Below are 26686 nucleotides of genomic sequence, written 5' to 3'. Positions count from 1 at the left end.
AGTAACGTCAGACGCTAGTTAGTTGCCGATGAGATTTGAACGTTGTGAAGGGGAAAGCACTTACGACCAGCGATGGTGATATCCCAGATGGCCGGGTGTGGGGTGCACTGAAGGCTCGCTGCGATTATGACTACAATTCCCGTTCTAACTTAGATAAACATAACGACGAAGCATCCCATCAGAAATAATTCGTCGACCGGCTACCTCTAGGCACGAAGATTCGACACTATTCGATCAGGATAGCTGATTTTAGACACGACATCACAGATGAATAGCAGATACCGTAGATGAGAGTCCACTAAGCGAAAGTCAGTTATTATTTTACCATAGACTTCAAGGTACTTTTATATAAGCTGTTGGTATAAGATCCCGTAGGCGAGTGTCCCACTAGTATTAAAATACATAGCCTCGTGCCTCAATCATGGCAACTGCTAGATAGGCTGTTCCCTAGTAGAAGCTCTAGGTTATATAAAGCCAGTGATACAGCTATAGAAATCCATTTTTGAATAGTTCATAAGGTGGGCAGCCAACTTAAGCAATGAAAACTAATACTAAGATTGTCAATATGTTAGCAACCGTCAATATAAGGTATATTCTTCTAAGAGAACCCTATCCCAAGAGAGGAATGTTATAAACGGAGAATAGGTATTCAATATATAGAAAAATACTTTCTTCAAGCCGTATTTTTCTAGCGAGATATAACCACTCGTAACTTCGAGCGCATATAAAAAGGGTAGAAAAATGCGATACACAAAATATCCATGACCCATGCAAGCTAATTATTATTTGGAGAATTGTTGTCTAGGTTAGAAGTCATACCAAGCGGCGGTTTAAGGGTAGGTCCATTAATAAGATCCATAACTGAGTTCTCGTACGAGCGATTTCCGGGTTCTTCTTAGTGTACTTTTCAACCGCCTTCAACCAAAAAATAAATAAATGAGTTGATGAAGCTAACTAGCAGTCTTGCGAGGTTAACCCTTACGCATGTTTCATGTTCAAGGATGTATAACTCCTTGTGGAATAATATAATCAATCGTTAGGGAAACTTTTTTCTTTTCTTTTAATTTGTGAACAATTACGATACTCGTACTTTTCTACCTCTTGCGAGTTCAGCTTGCGATATCTCAAAAAAAAACATCGAACAGGGGTCTGATGCATTGGACCGTAAAATTCAAATTTCCTCGAATCAAATGTAACAAACTAGTTATAATTCTCCATTCGCTACCAAACTTCGGTTAAGTTCAGGACATACCATTTTCACATGGCAGAAATATCGTATAGAAAATTATGGGATATATAATTCTCCTAATGCCCATCACCGAAGTCGTCAAAAAAGAAGACCTCTTTCAACTTTCTCGACATTTTTTTTTTTCAAAGTTCGCGACACGCTGCCCCCGGCAATTGTACGGTGAGATATGGCTAGGCACCCGGACGATCAAAGCTATGATGGGATCACGATACCGCCTCTCTAAGCAGGAAGTGGGCCATATGGGTTGGCTTAAGGGAACCCTATCCTTGGCTTAGTCAAAACTCTGCACTTCTTGCCCCTATTAGCCACATCCGCGGACTTCCTCCCAGCGCAGAAACTTATCACCCGCAGAGAATACTGTCAAAAAAGATACCTCATACAGGTCGCTACCACAGTATGGGTCATGTTTTTTTGACGGCATTCTGCCGCACTAGCAGTTTATTGCTACAGTCATACGGCATTTATCCGACTTATATAAGCTCGTATAAACCCCTTAATCGTTAGAAAGGATTTCGTTTATCTTTAGCGACGCGAAAACTGGATTCTTAGTTATATTACACTAGCCAGGTTCTCCAAAAAATAGGCAAAAACAAACCATTCGGACAATTTTGATAATTGTGGCGTGAAGCCTATTTGTTTCCACGTTTCCACACGCTATTTTTTTCTCCTATCTGCTCTCAGCTTGTTTACTGTACCTGCAGATACTGCATATTAGTTGCTTTTTATTTGACAAATCAATTATCCAATCACACCTATCTACTCCCTGCAGTGCAACCATGCCAAAGCAAGACATTTATCAGCTTCACCCAAACGGCTGGGAGAGCGACCCAGAAGTAGAATTTCGCAAAGTAACCACACTCGACTATTTGGCAGCCTGCGTCTATACCAACTATGCTGTTTTCTTTAGGTTGGATGATGATAAGAAGCAATTGGCTGCCTCTACGCTGAAGGCTGGCCTCGAGCGCACTATTACGCAAATTAGACATATTATCGGCACGATTGAGAAAGATGAAGAGAAGGGTGGTCACGTGTTCATCAAGAAGAAGGATAGCACAGTCCCTTTTCATGTTCAATGGCTCGACTCGCCTGAGGACAAGGATAAATACCCGTCCTTCGATGATCTCGAAAAGGCTAATTTTGGGTCGGTGGCCATGGGCGACCTCAAGATCTGGAGTGTCGAACCCATGACATACGGGGAGAAGCCAGAGGCACACCCTGACAATCACCCCATTATTTCAGCTTTCAAGGCTAATTTCATTCGTGGTGGCCTAGTCCTCAATATGCATTTTCATCATTACGCTTGCGATGTGATGGGCATGTCTGGATTTGTAGAGCAATTGGCCGACAACTGCTACGCTATCGTGAATAACACTCCGTTTCCTCCTTGGAGCGATAACCACTTTGGTGTCCCGCATTTTATCAAGGATCTACCTCCCGAGGACCAGATGATTGACGGCCCTCCTCAGCCCCAGCGTCATCCAGATCATATTGGGGCTACAATGTACCTGTTTCACCTACCTAAGAGCAAGGCAGCCGAGTTGAAGAAGCTAGCTAGCCCCGACAACGGTACTTGGATCTCAACTTATGATGCCTTCATAGCGTTCCTCTTTCGGACGACGACCCGGCTTCGTGCTCCCTTCTTTAAGCCAGATATGTCGTCGAATGTGGCCTGGGCTCAATCAATGGATATGCGAAGACGCCTTCATACCCCAAAGTGCCCACCACGCATGCAAGGAAATGTGTACTTCGTGGCGTCAACCACAATGACTAACGTCCAACAGCCAACTGTTGCGCAGATCATTTCAGAATGGCCCTTGTCTAGGCTGGCGCAATACATCCGTCAGATGACCGACGAAGTAACCCAGGAACGTGTGGATGAGGTGCTTAACCAGCTAGCACCGATACGTGATAAGCCGGCCTTGATGACCCGCACAGATTCGTTTCCACCATTATCAAACCTCCAGACTGACCATCGTGACGTCAAGGTCACCCTGTGCGATTTTGGATTCGGCAAGCCGATCGGGTATCGACATGTCATAGATGTGGTTACTGAGAATCTTACATTTGTGTATCCGCCGCGCGACAGGTCCCCCGATTCAGACGAGGGTCCTGAGCTCAGCATCTCGTACGAGACGAGGTTAGCTGATGGGCTAATCAACGATCCTGAATGGAACAAGTATTTCGAATACAGAGGAATTGACTGCGTTCACACCGGTCAGCACCACTAGCTAATCTAGCCAGGGGGGGTTGTGATGTTGGGGCATTCTGAGCGTAGCGCAAAATTTAGACTTATGAGATTTATGAGACCTATGTATGTAGATAATTAGTAGTTAGATCTGGTTCTTACATCCACATGTAGTTAGATATCTCCATAATGTAGTGTATATTATCAATCTTGAGATTCATTCCCCTCACATTCAACATGAGCGGGTTACATACATACACGCAGACACGTTAGTTGTTTAGAGCTCCGCCCCATGAGCGGTGAGATATGCTCGGCTACTGTTGAAGGGAAGGGAAAATAAAATATTTTCCTCATAATCATCCCATAAATTCGGGTCCAATAGCTAAACTCCTCCCAATCAAACCATCATGGAGAGAGATATCGCTCCAGCCCATCCACTGTAAATCCAGATTCTTCTTGGAAGCGATCCTTTCCGTTTCAGGCTAGTCCACCCATAACGGTGGTTTGCGGATGAGACTGGATCGTCAGATTGCTAGCTCCAGTAAGTATATTATACATACCTATCCGTCTGGGGCCAGATCTACACTATTTGTGCTATTAACCAATCGTGCTATGTAAATTCACATCGTAGTGCCGCTAGTATAAAGCGGTGTATAATCATGTAGTATTATAAGCCCATCAGAGCCTCATAGTCAACGGTTTGGAATTTTAGAGGTTACACTGACGTAAAAGCTATCATGCGGCAAGGTAAATAAGAGGAGGCGGCGAGGTTGCTTAACTCGTGATCGTATAGGGACAGAGTGAGCAAATTTGCCAGGATAATGGCGGTTGGCATAGCTGCATGGTTATCACATGGATAGGTAGCCAGGCATATTTTCGAATATTAAGACCAAAGTTGCATGTATGTACAGGCCGAAGTAGCCAGCGATTCCAAATCCTAACCATCCCGTCTCGGTGAGGATCATAGTCAGCAGACTCGGCCCAGCCCCCGATACTACGCTTCGGTTATCTAAGATTTCATACGATTGCGCAGACCCATGTATGATAGGTACATCTCTTATAACGATAGCTAACTTGAACTCGAGCGTTAGTTCCACCATTAATACCAATATTCCTGTCCTGCATAGAATGGTAGAGCGGCATGTTTCCGCAGAATTATCTCGAAAGAGGAGACGCGATAGTATCGAAGACCGGAGCCCGGATTTGAGGCCAGGGCTGTATGCATTTACATTCGCGCGTCAGCGGTGAGTATTAGTTGCAGTCATAATGACTAGGAATGTGAGGGGGCGTAAGATCCATCTAACCGTGAGGAAATCGCGCCAACAGTTTATCGTGGGGAAGCTTTAAATATGAGCTGTCAAGAGCTATTATTACACAGTACGAGATCATAAAAATAAATAGACCTTTTTTCTATATTGCTCCTCCATAAAATCCTTGCTTGCATGCAACCTCCTCCCTTGTCAGGTCTGTATTACTAGGATGCTTACCCACCTTAACGAACATCTCTAGAAACAATGGCGAGCAACAAGCGACGCACAGTGTCAGAGGGCTATCTCCTAAGTACGAACTCCTACGGTAAGGCACGGGTATACACTCCATTTAGAAAATACTCAATATAGAGATGAAGAGTCTATGTAGCTCGCGCTTAGTAAACCAGTCAATTCAGTTTCAGCATAAGGTAATTCTGAACCTACAAGTAAATATACGCCCAACCATCGTAGAAAGTACCTAAGGTATAGTTGCGTTTTCCCTTAACTAGTTATTAACCTTATCGAAAATCAATCATAACTGCTACTCGCTCAGGAGCTGACGTTCCGGCGCGTTAAAGAACCTTGCTCTGGGTGTCTGTAAGTAAAACCCAAGCGGAGAACACATCGTGACGCCTCCATTGGCATCATGGACTTACTCGATTAGATACCCGAAGATAAAGCCTTATATATGCCAATAGGTTCTTTCAAGCCTTAAAGACTTCATGAACCAGTCGTCATCCTTCCGAACCCACGTCTCGAAGTAATACCCCCCACCTGTCCCCTGCTTTTCGTTCACTGCGACCCGCCAAATGACGCCGAACGTAGCCTTCACCTCATCGGGGCTAACCTGCTCGAAAGCTGAAGAGCCTATAGAGTGTATACTCCGGTACTGGCCCAATGTCTTTTCGTAGTAGGTTGCAAACTCATCCCTCGTAGGCCAACTCCAGTCAACCCCGTCACTCCCCCGTAGTAAGGACCCGTCCATATCAAAGTAGGAAAAGGTAGCATCGGGCAGGGCCACGTTCTCAAAAAGGTGCCATCGGCTAGTATCAGCACACAGGCAATAGTGCAACTTCTTGCCGCGGATAATATCCGCAACTCTTGGATCAACTGCCATGGCGACGTGGAAATAAGGGCCTGTAGCACCGAACTAAATCGTGAACCGGTACAAACACGTCGTGGAGGCTAGCTAGAATAAGTATAGACTTGAGCAAGGGTTTGACAAGGTAGGAGCCGGGACTAACTAACTACCTACCTAGGTAACCTAGGCTAGTGTACATACACTAGGTATGATAGCTATGTACGCGTTTAGGTACGAGGCTGAATTGGACAAGGCTGGTTCAGCGCAGACGGGCAAGGTGGGTTTTCAAATCTGAGAGACGATGCCTTAGGTACCTATTCAATCGAGACTAATGCGATCTCGAAATCACTTGTTCTTACCTAAATTTTTCATGTAAAACCCAATTCCCAGAGACGGATATTCGAATTGAGATAACAGCGATTGAAGCTACTGCGCAAAGAAATGAAGCTATTTACTATCTGCAGAAACTGATGTGGATCAAAGAATGGAAAGGAGGGGTAAATGGTAAGGCAGTGTAACATCGGGTCAGGACCCCTGAAATAGCGTTGTTCTACCTGTCAGGTAGGTAGGTAGGTACGTACCTCCTAGCAATTGCTTTATGTACCTAATCGTGTAACTTGAATTCTTTCCAGGTAACAGACGTGTCACTTCTTTTTTCTTTTCCTCATGAACTACTTCTAAATATAGGATCTACAAGCATTTAACTGGTGTGCTGAATTCAACTTTATATTAGTACATGTCTCTTAAAAATGGAGAAATACCCAAACTTGAGCTGTTCTAACCTACACCATCATCATACCTATGACACTATACTATGTACATGTATGTATGCAAAAGCAGACAAGCTCACTTATTAGTTACCTAGGTTAGTATATAATGAATCCCTCGGCTATCTGATTTATACATTACGGCCCGATCGGCAATAATGGACAAATACCTTGCTAGGTATATCCCAAGTGGCCGACGATGCAACCCAGTATAATACCATGTAAGTTAGGTAGGTATACATGCAAGCAAGTGGTCCTTTAACTACCAACGGTCTCGGCATCGTTGGAAATTATCTCGTCTATGTAATGACCCCCAACTATGCAGGCCTTGGAGAAAAGCTGTTGGTCCTCAATCTATATCTCAATTACCGCCCTGCCTTAGTAACCTGCTGCTCGTTTCGGTCAAGAAATTCTCGGCCGATAACTCTGAACTAGGATCACTACACGCACACGTACATACATAGTACATACATAGTACATACATTGGGTACCTGTAAAGTATGTATGCAAGCAGTATCAGCCGTCTGCTCTCCCGCGGCCATCCAAATAGCTGGGTCTTTAGGGTCCCACATCTCCAGCTGTTCAAATTTCAACCCACCCGCGCACACCGTGGTTGTCACCGATCTTTGAGGAACTCGTGCAACCACCCATGACCTTCTGTGCGTTGATCCAAAGTTTTTCTGGAATATGCTTCGCTGGGGCTACTTAGAACGGACGTTAGTGGGATGTTGTGGTGTGCGTGTTAGTGGTGGTACTGCAGATGGTTAGAGCAGCAACTCCGTCATGTGAGGAATAGACGTGTATACATACGAGTAACAGTACTGAATTAAATCATGTATAGTCAGGTTAGGTAAGGGTATAATCAGGTAAGGGTTGCATCTGGGTACCTATACATCGACTTGTCATAATTGTAGCATCCCTTTCACTTTAGAACGCTACGGGTATGCATTCTTGAGTGGGGATGGCTGGAAGATGTTTTTGGAGAACCCGTTGACAAAGTGATTGCTTGTTGATAACTTGGCTTTGGGATTACCTACGTGGTACGATATGATATGTTGGATATAGAAACTAGAATAGCCAGAAGTAAAATCCACTTCACTATCTTTCCACGGGAGTTATGTTTCAATAGAATTGGTGCACGTATTCTACTGAGGAACTTTAGCTCGAGTTTAAGTCCAAATCTCAATAGACCTAAATAAACTAATTACAGTATAATCGAATTATATACTTTCGTAAAAAAGTCTTAAGGAACTAAGCCCTTAAGCAAGAGACTAACTTAATCATATTTGTTTAATTCAACAGGACAAGTTGTAGACATTTAGGTTTTACTATTTATTATTATTAAAAGCAAGTATATTATCCCCTCGACACATAAGACTATATAGGCCATAATATTCAACTGCATTTAACTGTGATCATAAAGTGCGCCAGAAATTACTTGGAAGTTTTCGAGATGACAACGTGGAAAATATCCCAGGGTCAACTAGACTTTTAATTGAAGTACATTAGGTATGTCATTTGCTATTAATGATACACGTGATGACTATATTACTTGTCATCCGTTACAATCCCTTGGTAATCAATTAATATTTTGCTCAACTTGAATACTACGTGACGTGTTCCCAACATGGTTGTGGCTGTTGGTTTGAAGGGTAGGATGCAATTGGGCTTCTATTCTCTCCCTAAAATCCAACCCATACGATGCATATGGTTAATCACGGTACCCCTGAGCCGCCAGTCCTTTCTGCATTTCGGGAATCTGCCTAGAACGTTGTGATAGGAATATCCCTGTAGGACTTTACCCGTTGCCATGGTTCTGTCCATGTTGGTACTAGAAAATCCTCCTAAATTGCATTTGCAGTATACACTATACCTTGGTTACATTGCTACGACGTCCTGGTGACAAATTGGTCATGTAAATGTTCAGCTCTTGAGGAATGACCATATGAAGTTTCGTCTTCCTGGCGAGACCATTGTGCCTCCTATATACCGCGCTCACCTTCATGACTGTTGTAAGGCATGCATGCGCATTTATATATTTGATTAGCACGTAGGAAAATTGAGAAAAGAGAGGAAAATGTACCGGTCTATGCGTTATCGGCTCCTACAATAATTTACCCTTGTAGGTACGGGGTGCAGCTACGGATCAACTGTGAAGGATTATCGATGTAAGGTCTAGGAAATAGTTCCAACATCCCTTATTTCATTCTGGCGGTGCATAGCCACTTCTCTCGACCCTAAACTATTGCACCGCTTGTATCTCCTAATAAACTTCATTGCGAAGGCGTGTAATGTTGGAAGCTACCCGAAAGCAAACATTACTTTCATCATGGACTTGGAATAGGTACATTCCACTCGTCTTCGAATATCGGAAGGGATAAGGATGCACAACAACTTTCATGCTTGTAGGAGGAAAGGTCTTGCTGTTTGCTTGAGCGTTCTAGATTGAACTTGGTAGCCCCTTACTGGAGAACACAATCATTGAAGAAACGTGGGATATTTCATAGATCACGAGACACTTTATCATGTAGAATGTCAATAATATTGGGAAGTGAAGTAAGTAAATCGAGTGTCCATGAATCTCTATTTCGTTAAGAATGGTAAAAGCTAATATGAATAAAAGTATGTAGCAGACAGTACTGTCCAAATATGTCGACCAAGCGCCGATGTCAAAGAATGTTACAGAAGTGAAGGTGTCAAAATGGACCAGATGCGTTAAAAGCCGCTCGACCGGTAGACGTCTATGAGTTCCCCAAGTCAATCGTTCATCAGTAAGTCATCCCCATGCAAATGAAGTTCGTTGCAAATTTTCATCCTAAACCGTGGTGCACAGCAGGGCGTCACCAGCGAGGGGTAGGACGCAGCACTCAGCCGTCAGGCCAGTCTCTGCGCAAGAACCTACGAATTCCTCGATAGAGTTGAGGTCACGAGCGGCTGTAAAATGTCAGTATAGTGTTACATGGACTAGTAATGGGATCATTTAAACTTACGGCTCGCACAGGTAAGGTCGAGAATGCCAGCGATGTCAACTTGGCAGCAAAGAGGCTGTGATAGAGGTTAGCAATTGTTTCTCTCAACGAGAGAAATTTGTGAAGGCAAAATCATTTTACGGATTCAAACCCCTAGGAGAGTTAGGTCTGGGATTCATGACCGCCAAACCAATACCGTGAAGAGGAAAGCAGAAAGGATGAAGGTCTCGATGTCACATACAGTGTTGCCTAAAGGGCAGATTTTTGCGAGACCGCCTGAGCCACCCTGGCTACCCGAACCACCATTGCCACCCTGAGGTTGAGAGCTGGCAGTTGGGTACCTAGGAGGTGCCGGGGTGTTTGCTGGGTACTTGGTTGGATACTCGCCCCTCTTGGTCTCTTTGGAATGATGCTCTTCCTTAGCGTGCTTGGTCTTCTCATGCTTGTGAGAAGACTTGGTCTTGGTTGGCTTCTCTTTGTGTTCCTTATGCTTCTGGGTTGTGGTCGAGTGGTGGGTTTCAGGAGTAGAGGTTGAGTATTGAACCTTCTTCTGCGTGGTCGTGGCGTAGTGGGTTTCCATGGTTGTCGTTGGGTACTGGGCCTTTGGCTTAGAAGTCGGGTACTGAGCTTTCTTCTCCGTGGTCGTCGGATATTGTGCTACCGGGGTGGAGGTCGGGTACTGAACCTTCTTCTCGGTAGTCGTGGGGTAGTGAGCTTCCGGGGTAGATGTAGGGTAGTGAGCCTTCTGGGTGGTAGTTGGGTACTTGGCCTCTGGGGTAGAAGTCTTGTAGTTGGGGTTGGCCACTGGGCTAGCAGTAGCCACGGCAGCGAGAACCACAGGGAGGAAATTCTTGATCTGCATCTTGATGTGTTTGAAACGAGTGTAATAAGTAACGAGCGACTGGGTAACGAGTGACTATTGGTTCGGATGAGGAGGAAGATGTGGAAGATGTAGAAGATGATGTGATCGTGGATAGTGAGAATATGTCACAGAGAATGGCACTCGACTGAGTTCTTATAAACTACCATCATTATAGAAATCTTACATTTCCCGCTTAAGTTCGGAGATCCAACCCTGCAGTAGGGGGTTGGCTCCTGTAAGTCGGAGATCATGTTCCAATAGCTTGCACCCTAGTTTGAGGCTGCATCTAAAATATCATTTGTGATTCAGCCTTGTAGTTAGTGTTTCACGCATGTTCCAGCCATTTATGTTTGGATTTCAACGAAACACCTTATAGGTCTGTAAGACTCCTAATATGAAGGCCAGCCACAGAGTGAAGATGCAGTGTACTTACTCTTAGGCTGTAATTTCGTAATGTAGTCCATCATGATGTTGATAGCTACCACCTATGGATTACGCCTCGTTCCTTGGTTTCGTCGAATTTCCGAACATTATTTGCCTAGAAAAATAAGCCACATTCAAACAGAACGGGGCCAAACCGAAGCAGTCTTTGAGTAGGTACCTAGCTTATTTACATAGTAGATCCTCAACGACAGAGCTCTCGGGCTGAACTATTTCAGCCATTCAGACCAAGTATGAAAGATACTCGGGACTTGCTGCCGTTCTTGCGAAAGAGATGCACCTATCTGAGTTAGTTCCAAGCCATCTATATTCGACATTATGGCCAATTAATCCAATGAAAGGTTCATAGATCTAAACACGAAGCCCTTTGAATAAGGCCAGACTCGAGATTTAAGACAAATTGAAAGTGATCGACACAACTAAGTCCACAAAATGAAAGGGGAAACTTCCTATTTAGGTAACCAACCTGAGCCACCACCAATGCCGCGCGCAATACCTAGCGACTTCTCATGGATTTGCTTCTTATGCAGTATGCAGGTCGTAGAGATTTATGGCCGTAAGGGGTATTATTATCGCCATATCACTATGGTTATATCAGCCGCAGCCTACCTAATTACCACGAGAAGCAAAGCCATGCCCCTATCAAAGAGATTACGCAGTAAGCGTCAAAATTACTCTAAGCCATAGCCAACTATCATAGCCATTAACGGGCCATTAGTGTCTTAGAAAAAGATAAATTGGCACCCCTTAATTCGACTTTATTGGGGTCATAATTCGGCCATCGATTGGCGTATCGGGTCATGCTTTCCGGCCGGCATTCATAAGTTGGCTTAAAATATCTACTTTTGAGTTATTATGATGCCAATACATATTCCGAGCCTATTCCTACGTAGATTTCAAAAGAGGCCGAACTTATATTAGCTTGTCACCGAGATACACTGCGAGAACAACTATCGCTTGATCGTGCTAACTTCATGATGATTATCAATTCTTTTCAACTGGGCTAAGCTAGGTAATAAAATATTAAATTACAAGGCACTATCCCATAGCCCAGTAACAACATGTAAGTTCAAGTAACTGGGTTGCTAGTCGGATGATATACTCTCAATATAAGAAATGCTCGACTCGATTCGTATAACAATAATAGACTGTACTATGCCGTCTTATGATATAAACATTTTTTGATTTAGTAGCAACTCAAGTTAAATACTAGTGCGAGTCTGAATGGATATGGAAGAGCTACATTCAAAACTTGTTGGTTACTGGAAACAGATAGGTTAATAGAGAGGGATGATAGCAGTTCTAGTTGTGGTTAATTAGGTATTTGATACCTTTATGTCATAAGATATACATTTACTAGAGACCTTTCGAACGGTAAGCAATGATATATGGGCTTTTATTAGAAGGAACATAGGCACATATCTCAAATTGTATAAGATTACTCATGACAGACAAAATAATGTAATGCATTTAAGTTCAGATTAGAGGAAAGCTTAAGAATTTATTGAAGTTCCTCTGGTAGATACAATATTTAAAGAGTACCTCGCTTATACTTGGGCTATAAAATAAAGATTAGAGAAACTATAGTACAAACCATTTACATCCAAGTCCAGGGCTTATCAACACGTCATGGGGATATAGACATGAGGAACACTTGGATGGATATAACTTTAATGTATAACTTCCTATGTTGCGTTGACGATCCTTTTGTGGTTTATTGTTCCCTTGGTTATAGTCGTAGCTACAATTTGCTTTATGAATTATCAACTCCACCATCTTGGGTTATAAGTACACATACATGTAAACCGTTTCAGTTTTTAATGACTTATGGTGATCCCGGGGCAAGCCGTGAATAAACAACATTCAAGGAGATAGGCTAGATTAAATATTTATGACTAGTTGTTATTATTCCAAGTAGTTATATGATGTATTCTTGCTTTGCTCTCCGTTTGTCATATCCTCGGGGGTTTCTCATATTAATTAGGAAACGATAACTATATTTAACTCTTTCGACTACCTTAGTAACTACAATGACTTGTTTAAACTTGATATTGTATTTAATCTCCCAAGAATGGAAGTTCTGTATTATGTTGCACTAATGTTGGAAGTAAACAACTTTATGAAAATTTTGTGAAATATCATTGACGCTCTACGAGTTATTTTAACAGTCAATTCAGGACCTGGTGTTTATTTAGGCACTTAAAAACATCGAGTTGAGCAATACATAGTATATTTACAAGTGATACATATTGAATCACCCCAAGGTATACGGAATAATAGAGATAACATAGACCCCTAACCTTAGGTACCTAGGTACCTATATTAGTGTAGAAGAGAGCTAGGATCTAGATAAGCCCCACACTCACCGATAAGCATATGCCCCGCCAAAAAAGTCATTTAGCATTAAGCTTGTCGACTTCATAATGCGGGCGAATATCTACAACTTACCTAACCAATCATTTTCATAGAGGTAGCTAGGTATTCAACAATACCTTCGTAAAATGAGCTGACTCATATATACCCTTAATTCCATCTGTATCAAAGAACCGAGCTACAATGGCAGAAATGGAAATTGACACCGAGGCGGCCTCGAAGCCGAAAGCGATCGAAGTCGACAGCGAGAACGACAACGACGCCGACCCCATAATCGCCAGCTACGACATCTACGCGAACCCCCCTCTCCCCGAGAACCGCAAGCTGCTCGTCCTGCAGCACCCGAACAGACAAGGCCCCGTGCGCGCGCCGTACAAGCAGATCAGCGAGGTGCGCGTCAAGAACAAAGCCGGCTTCATCGAGGTCGACGTGCCCATGAGTCACGGCCACGCCGACTACGACCGCGACAAGGGGCTGCGCTGGGGTAGTGCCCTGGCGCGCAGCACCGCGGCCAAGAACGGCGGGTCCCACGGTCTCGCCGGCGGCTTCGGCGTCGGCGTCCCTGCTAGAGGCGCGGCGGCTGGAGGGGGTCGCGGCGCAGCGGGAAAGCGCCCGGATGATTTGGAGCGGGAGCTCAGCATGCTCGATTGGAGCGAGGCTGTGCGCCAGGACAAGGTTCTTAGGACGCAGACCCTGGGCGGCCAGTTCGCGATCGAGAAGGAGACGAATTGCAGATGGATGGTTGGCGTTTTCAAAGGAGGTCTGTCAATTGTCTGTCTACCGGATGCACTGCGCACTTGCGGCTAACAGGAGTTTGAATATCAGATCAATTACATCTGACCCCCGTCTCGTCCCTAATCCACCTGCGCCCGCAATTACACCACCTCGATGCCTACACCGAACAGGAACGCCTAAGCCGTCCGCGCGAGGGCATGGCGGCACCAGGCCCGGCCGCGGGGACAGGCAAAGAAAGTGGCGCGACTGCCAGTGGAACACAAGGAGGTGCCGGTGCGGCCAAGGCGATCCACATGTCGATTAAGAGTGCGGGGGGCACTGAAAACGGGGAGCTGGTAGTGGACACAATGATCGAACGTCTGCGTAAGGTACAGACCGAGCCATGGTCCAAGCTCAAATACGAAGATGAAGACAGCGACAAAGCTTGGCACATGTTCACCAACTATCTCGTATACCCGGGAGCGGCTAATCCCAAATCCCTGGTGGACGCGAAGGGCAAGGGGAAAGAAAAAGAGACGGCGAAGCCGAGTGCGATGGAAGACGACGCGTCGAAGGACAAGTTCAAAGCGCAGTGGAGCGAGGAAGAATTCCTTTCCCATATTCGAGGCCCTTGATAATACAAGAGGGATGCAAAAGCGTTTCCAGTTACGTGTTGTATTATGGCTAGCAGTAGCTTGAAGAATGGCTGATAGGGAGAGAAAGATGCGAAACCCGAAGATAATGTGGACGTCGGAATTCAAGAGCCTAACTAAGGTTAAGGCGATTGGTTAATCGGGCACGCACGGAAGTTGGGAGGTCACGACTATCAAGCCGGCTAATACGTCTGCAACCCAGGAGAGGTGTAAGGGGCAAACCCGTAGGTTAGGTTATATTGCATTGCTCGGCGTCAACGACTGATTTTCTGGCACACTTGGTATTCGTATGGCTTTAACAATAGCTCAAAATTATTGCACGCAATACAAACGACTCAACTACCTATGCACATCTGTAGGACTAGCGCCAACGTATAACAGTATCACGAAGGCCTAAATAGGACTCGGAACTTGACTGTAGCTATGGCACAAAATATAGGCATTAGATGCCTCGTCCTCACGATGTAACTATCTATGCACACGCTCCCCGTAGGAGTCTAGAACCATCGTCCACAAAGTTGGCCCGCATCATCTCCAGACCTCATCGCTAAGCCAATTCGGGTATCATGAACTCGTGAGAACTCGGATAGATTCCACCGTTCGTTACCCATATACCGAGCGCCAAGCGCTCACCCGTCTATCAGAGGCCCTTCACAAGGACCTCTTCGCGCCTCATTAAGCCGCATAAAGCAGCGGCGTTGAATCATCACATCCAGTGCCCACCTTCCAAGTCTTCTTCGGCCAAACAACCCGACGATATATCTGGATGAGACTATACAGTAAGTCGAGATGGTCATCCTAATGCTCAGTCTAGTTGTTCAACAATTCCACGTCAAGACCGATAGATCGCATAAACAGGTTGACATTGTCCAAGCGAGTCTTTGCCATGTCAGCGGGAAGAGTCTTAGATAGATTGACAGTATCCATGACACGGTCTTTGACGGCAAGGACGAGGCGTTGCTGTTCCTCTGGGCTGGCTCCTATGCCAATGGCGGCAAGGAATTGCCACACATAAATATCTTCTCCAGATGCCACGGTGCCTGGGAAGATGTTGGGAAGAGTTGGTTCTAAGGCGTTGAAGAACTGGTTGAAAGTTGCAACCCTAACAAGAAATTAGCTAGTTACTACGATATGAAAGATCATCTTTATCCTTACCATTGTTGCCAAGACTGTTCAGTTGCTTGTCCAGCTTGCTTGGTGAGTTCAGCTCGGCTAAGGATCATAGTTAACATCGAGACACCAATCCGAGTTCGAGCAACAAGATCTACGTTGAGATTCTGGGTTATCAATCCGAGTACGCCGGTGACAATATGCAACTCCGATTTGCCTAACAGGTGGAGAAGACTTGGCATGACTGCCACAATGAACAGCTCAATGCTCTCGCGAGTAGCGGCGTTCAAATTGATGGGTTCTCCAGTTTGTACCTGTGCACCACGGACTACATCGAGTTGATCGAGATGGATGACGATAATGGTCAGGATGGTTGTTTGCTGCTCGAGAGTAATATGGTTGAACACACGACCGATTGCTTTCTTGCCTTTAGGATAGGACAAAAAGGCGATGAAAGGGTGCACAGAAGTCGCGCCTATAGGCTCATGGACTTTGAGCTCGGTCCATAGCTGCTCATTTAGTTGCTGCAACTGTACCTGTATCTCAGCACGTCGCTCAAAGTCTGGATCCGGATTGCCATTCGACGGAGGGGGGGGCATATTGCGGTCTAGATCCTCCATTTTCATCAGAGTCAAGTAGACTTTCTCGATATTCTGCAGTGTCTCCTTCTTGTCGGTACCTGTAGTGGGATGGGAGCGATGTCCGCTACCAGGTCGATTAGTCTCGGTACTGCTCTCGGTCCGCTTAATGTTCAATAGAGGCTTTGGTGTCTTCGCGTTGCTGAACGAGATCTTTCCTAAGCTGCCTTCGATGACCAGTTGTTTGTTCTTGGGCTTATTCTTGGCCGCCTCAACAGCACGCTGGACCTGTTGTTCCATTCGCTGCATGTGGTTCTCCGGGCCTCGTCCTTGACGTCTCATACCCCCATGGCGAGTACCAGTCTGGAAAAGGTACGTCTGGGCAAAATTGTTCAGAGGTTGATTCGGATTAGGTCGCTGTCCTGCTCGTAACGAGCTGAGAACCTGGTAGTAGAAATCCTCCGCAAGAGCAGCGTCGGTTCCGTGTTCGTTAGGGTCACCAGTGGCCGAGACAAGTTGTTGCAGTTGGATTCTGGTAATGAAACTCTTATCCTGTGGTGTCATCAAACCGTTATCCTTCGATAAGACATGGATCTTGTGATTACGCTTGGCTCGTCTCGCCTCAGCTTCGAGGAAGGATGCTTTCTCCTGCTCGGATAAATTTGACAGGTGAGCTTGACTTGCGCTAGGCTGAGGCTGGCGGGTGAATGAGTTCTGGGATCGATGAGTTGGATGAGTTGGCAAGTTAATTCTAGCGGGCTCTCCAGGAGTACGGTTAGGGTTCTGTAGTATCTGCGTCGGGAATCCCGTAGAAGTAGGCTGATGCTGCTGAGGTAAGGAGCTTGACACGCTGGGACCGCTAGATGGGATGCTTTTTGAAGATGGTCGCTGCAAGATTGCTATAGGGTGTCCATGAGCGGCCCCTTGCGGAAGCTGCTGGCTGTCGGGAGCATAGAATCCCTGGGGTTGACGGTTGTCAAATTGTTGTTGTTGCAGGTAGTCGATCGGCTCCTGTTGGGCGTAATGGGCGTGGGGAAATGTTGCTTGAAGCTCAGGGCCAGCCAGGGACGGAGCCTGAGGCTGGGCTTGAGGCTGTTGGGGTTGAGCAGGAGCCTTTGCCTGGGCTCGCATCGCTGCCTCGACCTCTTCCAGACTCATCATTTTACGACCCGCCGGTGGCGCGGCTGGCTGGGGTTGAGCTGGTGCTACTGGAGTTGCTTTCTTTGGCTGGACTCCCCATATTGAAGCGTCAACTTGAAGGTCGGATACCGGTTCAGAGGACTTGTACTTCTCGTAACCACTTCTAGCAGGTTTAGGCGCTGGCTGATAGGCATATCCTGAGTTGTATGCTTGTGCTGAAGAAGGTGGGATCGACTTCGGAACTGGCTGTTGACGGCTGAAGCGTTGGTGTTCTTCCTCGATAGCGTTCGCGACTTTAGCAGTCTGTCCAAAGAAGTCGAAATCCTTACCAACTGGCGCATGCGACACTACACCAGAGTCACCACCGCCAGCACCACCAAACGTGTCATCGTTAAAAGCGTCGTCCGTCTCATCCAACCCATCACCTAATCCATCATATGTATCCTCAAAATCTAAAGCTTCATCAATGTCATCCGCACTTCGCGAAAGATCGGCGAAGGGATCGTAAGATTGGCCAAAACCGGGAGCTGCCATATCGTGGCGCGAGGAATTCGCATGGAATGACATGGCGGCGGTTGCAAGCTTCGCAATGCTTGCGAAAGTTTAGTGTCAAACTATAGAAGGTGGGTAAGTAAGGTACCTCCTAAGGTTGCTAAAGTGGGATGGTCAAAGCTGTGGAGGGGTGACGAATTTAGAGGAGGTTGCAAAAAAGTGCTTTGTTTGCTAACCCCGAAATATTTTATTCGAAATTAACAATAGGGAAGGCAGCATAGGATGGGCAGAAGGGTTGGGATGTTGGGCATAGAATAGAAGGGTACATTCCCTCTGTGATGCGTAAAACTGTATGACTGTATGACTGTATGACTGTATGGTGCTCGAAAAGATGGAAGAATATTGGGATAGATCATACAGGTTAATACAGGCTAGTAGAAAGACTTACAACTAAAAGAGCTGGAATACTTGGTAGACGAGGAGCGAATAGTCTTGCTGGATCATGATGTGGGTGTGAAAACAGCTTGGGTTGTGAGGGGCGAAAGAGGTAAAAGCTGATAAAATGGGATACAAAAATATTTAGAAAACAGTTCAATAAGAAAAGTAGTAGCTGCACAAGGAAGCTCTCAGTACGTATAAAATATTCACGGCTAGAGAAAGACGTAAAGTAGGTAGGTAAGGCTGTTCGAAGAGAGCGCCGTCAACTTCTCTCGAGATGATTGACGTATCTACGTGCCATACGGCAACATTTCGCAAAGCAATTTGGTGGAATTGAAGAACCTACCAGCTTCCCACCAAAGACCCTACAGCATCGGCTAGGCCAATCATGTTGCCTAGGTGGGGAAGAGGTTACAAGTTAATGCGCTCCGAACCACGTGATGCCGCCAAGTACCTAGGTATACCTATTGGACATGTCAACATGTACTTCGTACTTACCCTTTGGAGGCCACCTGCACACTAAAATGCTTCATGTATCTTTTAATGTATCCTTTTAGTCGTTCAAGTCTAGACATGTAATAGTATTGAATTAGATGCTCCATATTGTTTCATTAGATATATTTATATCAAGCTATTACTACCTACCTAGGTTTTAGGCCATGCGTACTATGGTCACGTGCCTGACCTGGGATGGGTAAATCCAACTTAGAATTTGCAACTTACAAATAAATTACTTCCTTCTAACTTGACCAACTCAGGCATATAAATCGACCTTTTGCATCTCATGTAAGGAGGAGCCACTTGTTTATAATTGGTATTCTTAGAGGATCCTCATCGAGTTTATTAATGCGTATGTATTTACTGCGTTACGTGGTGAGGTACGTCAGCGTTAGCCTCTGGATTGTCTGCCGGACAAATGGTAGGCTAAGAGGAATTTAGATATGGGGTATCGAGGTAGGCTATTTGAGCCGTAGAACTAGCAATGCAATCCGCACATCGAATGTGCACGTAGGAGATATTCCCATGTACAAGTCTACCTAGGTATGTATACAAGCCTAGACAAAGAGGCAGCCAAGCGATATGACTTCGGAAAACCGCACCAAAACATATGTTTTCAGCAAACTCAAAAAGGTTACCCAAGTTATTGAGACATTCTCCTCGAAAGCATATGCATATAGAAATACACGTCTCACCAGTTATGCTCCAAAGAACCTGACAAAGCACAAGATGTGAGCTGATAGGAATGACTAAACGATTTTTATATTATGTAGTTTAGCTTTTCATGGTACTTCGCTGTCAAATATTTCTAGGGTTGGGGATATCAATAACGGGACTCGGGGCGGAATATACGGCAACGCCAAGACCTTAAGGCTCTCTGATAACGAAGAGGGGCTCGCCCAGCCTAGTGATAAACCTGGTACCTACCCGTAAAAAATGGGGATCCTGATTCAATTGGAAGTCACATATGTTTAGGCGTACGGGGGGGCCACAGTTACACTGCTAGGGGACTAGACCTTCCATTCACAACTGACGCGTCGATCCATTTATCAGTGAAATTCTAATCCATCGCCTCCGTTTTTTCTTTCTATCTCGAATCAAATCACCTACACCCTGCAAGTACTTCCTCGTACACGTTTTGTTGTATGTACAATTTGTACCTTACTGTACCTACCCCTATCCCACTTCTACGTACATGGTGTAACAACTTCGTATTCACATCCAGCTTTTACCTATTACAATCTATCTCACTTGTTCATTTTTATTTTATTTCATTTTTTTCCCTTCACCTTTTTCGTTTCCGTTTCCCTACGTATTCCTGTTGAAAAATCGTGGCTCAAGTATGCGAATCTAGTCCAGTCGCATTTGAGCTTCCGGTGATGACTTAATAGTCCTTCCTTTGTTTCTTGTGACAATACCTAACCTACATAGGCGAGGAGAGTTTTCCCCTTTGGAAATCCCCGCCCCCATTCCGGCCGGCGAAACATTCCAGCCCTCGAGAATATCCAGTGTCTTCCTCTACCAGCTCATTTTGACGGTGAGCAATCCGTCAGCCCTACATCTCGCATCATGGCTGCCGGCAGTGCGCGCATCGTGAGATACATTCTCTTCGCCTTCTTCGTAAGCTATACCCAGACTTTTCGTGAATCGAGCTTGAGTAGGTCGAATCCAGGTGGCTAATAGCAACTCGCTACACAGTTTCTCGCTGTCCTTTACTTCGTATCCCATTCCACATACGAAGGGGTACAACTGAAACCCTCTTCATTCGGAGCTAGCCCAGGTTCCTCATCGACGAGGCCAGATAAGTCGCTCGACGATGCTGGCGGAGCGTCGTCTAGTTGGGGAAACAAGCAGGATGGTTCGATCAACAACGCGCCAGGGTCTACAAAGAGTTCACCATCGAAGCCCGGCGCAGGATCCCCGAAGCAATATGAAGACCTTGCCGAAGCTCCAATGGCATTAACACCGTCGGATCAAGGGTGGAATGATCTTCTAGGAACTGCCCCTGGCCCTCGTATGAACGCCACCTTCGTCTCTCTTGCCCGCAACAGCGATGTGTGGGACATTGCTCGTTCTATCCGTCAAGTCGAAGATCGCTTCAACCGCCGCTACAATTACGATTGGGTTTTCCTCAATGACAAGCCATTCGATGCGACTTTCAAGAAAGTTACGAGCTCCCTCGTGTCTGGCAAGACTTACTATGGCGAGATTCCTCATGAGCATTGGTCTTTCCCCGATCACATCGACCAGGATAAGGCGCGGAAGGTTCGTGAAGATATGGCGCAGCGCAAGATTATCTATGGCGATTCCGTTAGTTACCGACACATGTGTCGCTTCGAATCTGGTTTCTTCTTCCGTCAACCACTCATGTTGAACTACGAATGGTACTGGCGAGTCGAGCCCAGCGTCGAACTTTTCTGCGACGTTCATTACGATCCTTTCCGTTTCATGGCCGAGAACAAGAAGAAGTATAGCTTCGTGCTTAGTCTGTACGAATACGAGGAGACTATCCCTACTCTCTGGGACAGTGTAAAGAAGTTCATGAAGAATTACCCCGAACATATCGCCGAGGGTAACTCTATGGCTTTCCTCAGTGACGATGGTGGTGAGAAATACAACAAATGCCACTTCGTAAGTAGTACGTCGAATTATGCATTAATAGCTACTAACCTACATACAGTGGTCTAATTTTGAAGTTGGCAACTTAGAATGGCTGCGATCCAAGGCCTATACCGACTTCTTCGAGTCGCTTGACCAGGATGGTGGGTTCTTTTACGAGCGATGGGGTGATGCACCGGTACATTCCATTGCCGCCGGCCTGTTATTGAAGAAGGAAGAAATTCACTTCTTCAATGATATTGCCTATTATCACGTCCCCTTTACTCACTGTCCAACCGGTGAGAAAACGCGGTTAGATCTCCGCTGTCACTGCAATCCGAAGGAAAACTTTGACTGGAAAGGGTACTCTTGTACGTATTCCCCGATTCCACTTATTCGTGATATCACATCTCACTAATACATCCGCAGGCACAGCAAGATACTTCGATATCAACGGGCTTGATAAGCCGCAGGGTTATGAGGAGCAACAGGGATAGAGAAAAGGAAACCAGGATGACAAAAAATTTCACAGATGATTGTAAATAGATATTATCCATCTTTAATGACGGTCTATTGCAACATCGCCAGTGCGGTTCAATGGGGGTATTGACCGGGGCAACAGGGTGGCGTCCACGGATTCGTTAACGTACCGATATATATCGGTTTCTTCATTGTAGATACATGTTTATGGGTTTGCCATATGAAATGGAAATGTTGCAGTTATTTTACGTCGCATCGTGTAGTAAAAGTACAGTCCACGTCCGAGCACATCTATCCCAAGTTCTATTAAGGAAGGATCTTTATAACCCTAATAGTGTGAATGAGACATACAAAATGCTTCTATGTTTCTCTATGAGCCAACAGAAGCCTTCTTCGGCTTCTTCGTTCCATATTTACTTCGGCTCGACTTGCGATTAGAGACACCGGCCTGTTGAAAAAAATATGCGTTAGTAAAAGTAGTCCCAAACTAACAACTCCCCTTCAAATCCGACTGTCAACCCCATTTGCTAGCTTACCAAATCTAAAGCTCCCCGGACCAAGTGATACCGCACACCAGGACAATCTTGACTTCGGCCACCTCGGACAAGAACGACAGAGTGCTGTTGGATGTTATGGCCCTCGCCGGGGATATAGGCCGTGATCATACGGCCGCTGGACAGGCGCACACGAGCCGTTTTTCGCTCGCCTGAATTGGGCTTCTTGGGCCGCGTAATGCCGACCTTGAGACACACGCCTTTCTGCTGCGGACATTCCGTATCGGACAGAGCTGGAGAAACGGCGTGGCGCGCGCGTTGGGGCTTACGACATCCCTATTTGATATTGCGAGTTAGTCGCCATTACAAAGGGCCAGCCGTATAGACAGATAGATAACGACAGTGTTCTCCTTGTTCTAAAAAGAGACAGGATCGAGGAAGACGCACTCGTAGGACTTGGTTTAAGGTCGCATTTGGGGACGGCGTCGAAGAGAATGATCGCATGGGTATTTTAGGAAGGGATATCGGTATTGCGGCCGGCCGCCTTGCCAGGGATGGCCAGAGGCATCTTAATATCGGCGCGGCCATGATGGAATTTAGGTAGTCAGTCGGCCGCCGTGTCTGACTCCAACAGGTCGATCGGGTATGAAACTTCACACAATACGCTGCCGCCAAGAGAAGCTCAATTGACGAACGGTGGAAAATTCGATGTCAGGTGACATCGGTCTGGCAAGTTCTGAGTTCCGGCCTCCGGTATGGGTGTGGCTCTAACTTAGATAACTTTTATAAGGTACGTACATAGGTACCTACTAGCTCTGGATTCACATGTCTAACGGCTATGCCACTATGGAACCGCGGACGGTAACACCCAGCCGGTCGGCGGCATTGCTCATGTCTGATTCGCTAATTCGCTTCCCTCTATACATTGGTACACAATCGACGTCAGCGCCGCTTTCCCAACTTACTTTTCCAGCCACGGCTCATGGCTCGTGAGCCATGGCTATCCTCGGCAGAGTAAGTCGAATCCGGGGAAGGTGGAAATGTGAGCAGAAGGCGGGACTCTTCATAATCTTGATCTTTTTTTATTATCTATTTTCTTAATCGTGTACGAGTACTTTACCTACCTAATTTACATACAATAATCCAAACCCCTTCAAACTTCCTCGGTAATTTGTTCTCGTGAGCTGTTACACACCTGCTTGTTGTGGTACAAGTTATAAGTTGCTACTTCACACCATGTCGTCGATCGCAAGATTACTTCGGCCGGCCTTACGGCGGGGTCCTGGTGTAGTTCCTAGGGCCTCGTTGTCGCCACGATGTTGTAGCAGGTCGGTGCAGAAGTTCAATACGCGACAGTAAGTCTTTTCAGTCAAGTTTCTCGTCGCAATGGCTCATATTAATATTTTGGGCCTATAGAACAATAAGACCCTTATCTGCCACAGCCAGCCGGATGACAGACATTACTGATATCCCCCCTACCCCCATAACGCACCTGTCCGAGACCGAGGCAGCCATGCAAGAGACAGTTTCCAAGTTCGCTAACGAGGTAATCTTACCGAAAGTCCGCGATATGGACGAGGCCGAGAACATGGATCCAGAATTGGTTGAGCAACTTTTCGAGCAAGGGCTGATGGGGATTGAGATCCCCGAGGAGTTTGGAGGTGCCGGTATGAACTTCACTGCCGCCATCGTAGGTATCGAGGAGTTAGCACGTGTCGACCCGAGCGTCAGCGTTCTGGTCGACGTCCACAATACGCTGGTCAACACGGCCGTCCTGAAGTGGGGTAGTAACGATATTAAGAAGCGCTTCCTCCCGGCGCTGGCCACCAACACCGTTGGTAGCTTCTGTCTGAGCGAGCCCGTCTCGGGATCTGACGCCTTCGCGCTCGCTACTAGGGCGACGGAAACCGCTGATGGATACCGGATCTCCGGTAGCAAAATGTGGATCACGAATTCTATGGAGGCTAATTTCTTCATCGTATTCGCAAACTTGGATCCTAGCAAGGGGCACCGGGGTATCACAGCTTTTATTGTTGAGAAAGACACCAAGGGCTTCTCGATTGCCAAGAAGGAGAAGAAGCTGGGCATCAAAGCGAGCAGTACATGTGCCATCAGCTTCGACGACGTTGAGATCCCTAAGGAAAATTTGCTGGGCGAAAAGGGTGAGGGCTACAAGTACGCTATCGGGCTGTTGAACGAGGGGCGCATCGGTATCGCGGCGCAGATGACCGGACTAGCGCTGGGTGCATGGGAGAACGCAGTCAAGTACGTATGGAATGACCGCAAGCAGTTTGGCAAACTAGTCGGCGAGTTCCAGGGCATGCAGCACCAAATCGCCCAGTCGTACACCGAGATCGCGGCCGCGCGCGCTCTCGTATACAATGCTGCCCGGAAGAAGGAAGCTGGCGAGGACTTCGTGCGCGATGCGGCCATGGCGAAATTGTACGCCTCGCAAGTCGCGGGACGTGTTAGCGGCCTAGCCATTGAATGGATGGGTGGCATGGGCTTCGTCCGGGAGGGTCTTGCAGAGAAATACTGGAGGGATAGCAAGATTGGCGCTATATACGAGGGAACCAGTAATATTCAGTAAGTTGACTTATTTCTTCGCTCTACGTCGTATGATTAAGGGGGGAGCAATGCTAATCTTCGATATTAGACTCAACACAATCGCCAAGCTACTCCAGAAGGAATATACCAGGTAAATCGAGAAGATACGACGGACGATATACCGTGCCCTTAGCCTTGTGTCGAAAATTAGAATGTGCATTCTCAGAGGTGTTTAAGGACTGGGCGTTGCTTATACCCTCGCGTGTCCGGGGTGTGTCCTTAGTGTTGAGTTCGATGATAGCATTGTAAGGCTGAGGTTAGACATATCCTCTAAGCCACGAGTATATAGTAGTGTACTGATCTACCACGGATCAAATATTTATACAAGGGATATATTGCATGATGTACTTGTCCTATGTATTGAAATTAGTCAAATTGTTGGAGAGTGGCGTTGTGGCCCCATTTGATACTTCAGGGGAAGTTGAGGGAACTAGGATGAGACCAATGATAGAAAAGTTCGAAAGACTACGGCGAAATTTAAAGCACGGTTGTTCGTCTCGCCTGCGGTATATTTCTAGTGACCCAGAGGGTAGCACCATAGCACCAGGGAATACGCCATTCATTGGCCAAATCTCAACCAGAAGGACCGGTTCAGGAAGTCATTTATCTATTAGACGTGTGACAGCGTATGTTGTTCTCAGATCTTGTTACATAGTGGCTACTTCGTACGACGAAAACATACCCAGCTTCCGGGAATCTGCATCATGTCACTCACTTGCCCCTTTAATTTGACCAAGTTGGTATTCGCTAGTCTATGGGAAAGCAATGTTACCTTGGTATTCTCTTTTCACGGTTGAGAGCATCGTGGTCTTTAAAGTACTTACTGAAAGCGATAGTTAACTACTATTTAAGAAGCTATTCTAATACGATGGTAAAGGTGATACTTCTCGATTTCTTAGATTATACTTGGTCTCAACTACAGCTATTCAGCTATGCTAGCTAACAATTAATTGTTAGGCTACATATTTAATACGAAGTATAAATAATACTAGGCAAGCCTGCTTGGAGTTTCGTGGGTGCTTCTCTAGTTTCCAGCCATATATCCCTTTCGCGTAATTATTAGCCTGTCACTGTTTTCTCTCTGGAGTAATGTGCAAGGCAAGTTAGCGATCAGGCGGCGACTACCTGCTAAGACTTCCTAACTCTCTACGGCATATATAAGCGCAGAAGCTTGGCTGTGGGTAATTCCATTATGCCTACCGCATCTATAGCCCTCCTAGGGAAGGTAGCTAACCGAGTTGCCAACAGAGACTATAGGTTTGATCTAAGTAGCACGCGGTGGTTTCCCGCCCACTACCTCTAAGAAGCGCTTAGTACTAGGTATATTACTTATAGTAATTACTAAGTAGGACCGCAAAACAAACCTACCGTGTCTATCTGCCTAGTGTAAGTGGGCATAGACAAGAGTCATTAGTTCCGGGGAAGACAGAGGTCAGCTCTCTAAATTTAACTTATAGTCGAAAGTCTACCGACTTCGGTCGTCATATATTCATATGTGAGTTACTTGACGATGTAGGGCTCATAGAGGGGCCATGGTGGAGATAGATACTTAGCGCTACTCGGGAGACCTTTACACCGGGTCTAGACTAATATTCCAGTCTGGTAGCGGATAGGGGATATGGTCCTACTAACTCGGCTGGCTGGAATCTAGGTAGGTAGTCCAGAGTCTTCGCTCTATAAGCAATACACATAAGAAAAGGTTATACA

The 26686-nt window shown here is 45.9% G+C and overlaps 8 protein-coding genes across 8 annotated transcripts; 4 read left to right on the top strand and 4 right to left on the bottom strand.

The window, feature by feature from the left end:
• The first annotated feature begins 1340 nt into the window (after positions 1–1340).
• On the top strand, positions 1341–3642 carry F4817DRAFT_323983 (transferase family-domain-containing protein). Its single transcript, XM_049301576.1, has one exon. It carries the CDS (start codon positions 2026–2028, stop codon positions 3475–3477), a length of 1452 nt encoding a protein of 483 aa, XP_049163630.1. The 5' UTR covers positions 1341–2025; the 3' UTR covers positions 3478–3642.
• Positions 3643–4789: 1147 nt separating this feature from the next.
• F4817DRAFT_323970 (uncharacterized protein) lies at positions 4790–6280 on the bottom strand. Its single transcript, XM_049301575.1, has 3 exons — positions 5341–6280; positions 5129–5271; positions 4790–5064 (listed from the first exon to the last, which is right to left on the bottom strand). Exon 1 carries the CDS (start codon positions 5799–5801, stop codon positions 5367–5369), a length of 435 nt encoding a protein of 144 aa, XP_049163629.1. The 5' UTR covers positions 5802–6280; the 3' UTR covers positions 4790–5064; positions 5129–5271; positions 5341–5366.
• A 2817-nt stretch (positions 6281–9097) lies between these two features.
• F4817DRAFT_323962 (fungal hydrophobin-domain-containing protein) lies at positions 9098–10538 on the bottom strand. The gene is made up of 3 exons (XM_049301574.1): positions 9743–10538; positions 9523–9577; positions 9098–9466 (listed from the first exon to the last, which is right to left on the bottom strand). The coding sequence occupies exons 1-3, from the start codon at positions 10361–10363 to the stop codon at positions 9348–9350; spliced, it is 795 nt and encodes a 264-aa protein (XP_049163628.1). The 5' UTR covers positions 10364–10538; the 3' UTR covers positions 9098–9347.
• Positions 10539–13220: 2682 nt separating this feature from the next.
• On the top strand, positions 13221–14848 carry F4817DRAFT_323961 (Sin-like protein conserved region-domain-containing protein). The gene is made up of 2 exons (XM_049301573.1): positions 13221–13937; positions 14003–14848. Exons 1-2 carry the CDS (start codon positions 13361–13363, stop codon positions 14524–14526), a joined length of 1101 nt encoding a protein of 366 aa, XP_049163627.1. The 5' UTR covers positions 13221–13360; the 3' UTR covers positions 14527–14848.
• Positions 14849–14932: 84 nt separating this feature from the next.
• F4817DRAFT_84527 (topoisomerase II-associated protein PAT1) lies at positions 14933–18030 on the bottom strand. Its single transcript, XM_049307957.1, has 2 exons — positions 15700–18030; positions 14933–15646 (listed from the first exon to the last, which is right to left on the bottom strand). The coding sequence occupies exons 1-2, from the start codon at positions 17937–17939 to the stop codon at positions 15355–15357; spliced, it is 2532 nt and encodes an 843-aa protein (XP_049163626.1). The 5' UTR covers positions 17940–18030; the 3' UTR covers positions 14933–15354.
• Positions 18031–20247: 2217 nt separating this feature from the next.
• F4817DRAFT_84479 (glycosyltransferase family 15 protein) lies at positions 20248–21987 on the top strand. The gene is made up of 4 exons (XM_049307956.1): positions 20248–20420; positions 20499–21431; positions 21481–21769; positions 21828–21987. Exons 1-4 carry the CDS (start codon positions 20370–20372, stop codon positions 21893–21895), a joined length of 1341 nt encoding a protein of 446 aa, XP_049163625.1. The 5' UTR covers positions 20248–20369; the 3' UTR covers positions 21896–21987.
• A 261-nt stretch (positions 21988–22248) lies between these two features.
• F4817DRAFT_311499 (ribosomal protein S12) lies at positions 22249–22960 on the bottom strand (the record flags this gene model as incomplete). Its single annotated transcript, XM_049300004.1, has 3 exons — positions 22249–22326; positions 22415–22708; positions 22820–22960. 3 exons carry the CDS (start codon positions 22958–22960, stop codon positions 22249–22251), a joined length of 513 nt encoding a protein of 170 aa, XP_049163624.1.
• Positions 22961–23513: 553 nt separating this feature from the next.
• On the top strand, positions 23514–25196 carry F4817DRAFT_84458 (short-chain specific acyl-CoA dehydrogenase). The gene is made up of 3 exons (XM_049307955.1): positions 23514–23727; positions 23789–24958; positions 25029–25196. The coding sequence occupies exons 1-3, from the start codon at positions 23609–23611 to the stop codon at positions 25072–25074; spliced, it is 1335 nt and encodes a 444-aa protein (XP_049163623.1). The 5' UTR covers positions 23514–23608; the 3' UTR covers positions 25075–25196.
• Positions 25197–26686: the final 1490 nt, after the last annotated feature.

The sequence above is a fragment of the Daldinia loculata genome (assembly GCF_022478755.1).
Source record: "Daldinia loculata strain CBS 113971 unplaced genomic scaffold F4817scaffold_2, whole genome shotgun sequence".
NCBI classification, from domain to species: Eukaryota; Fungi; Ascomycota; class Sordariomycetes; order Xylariales; family Hypoxylaceae; genus Daldinia; species Daldinia loculata.
The sequence above is the reverse complement of the archived record's forward strand: the minus strand, read 5'-3'. Positions and strand labels throughout refer to the sequence as shown.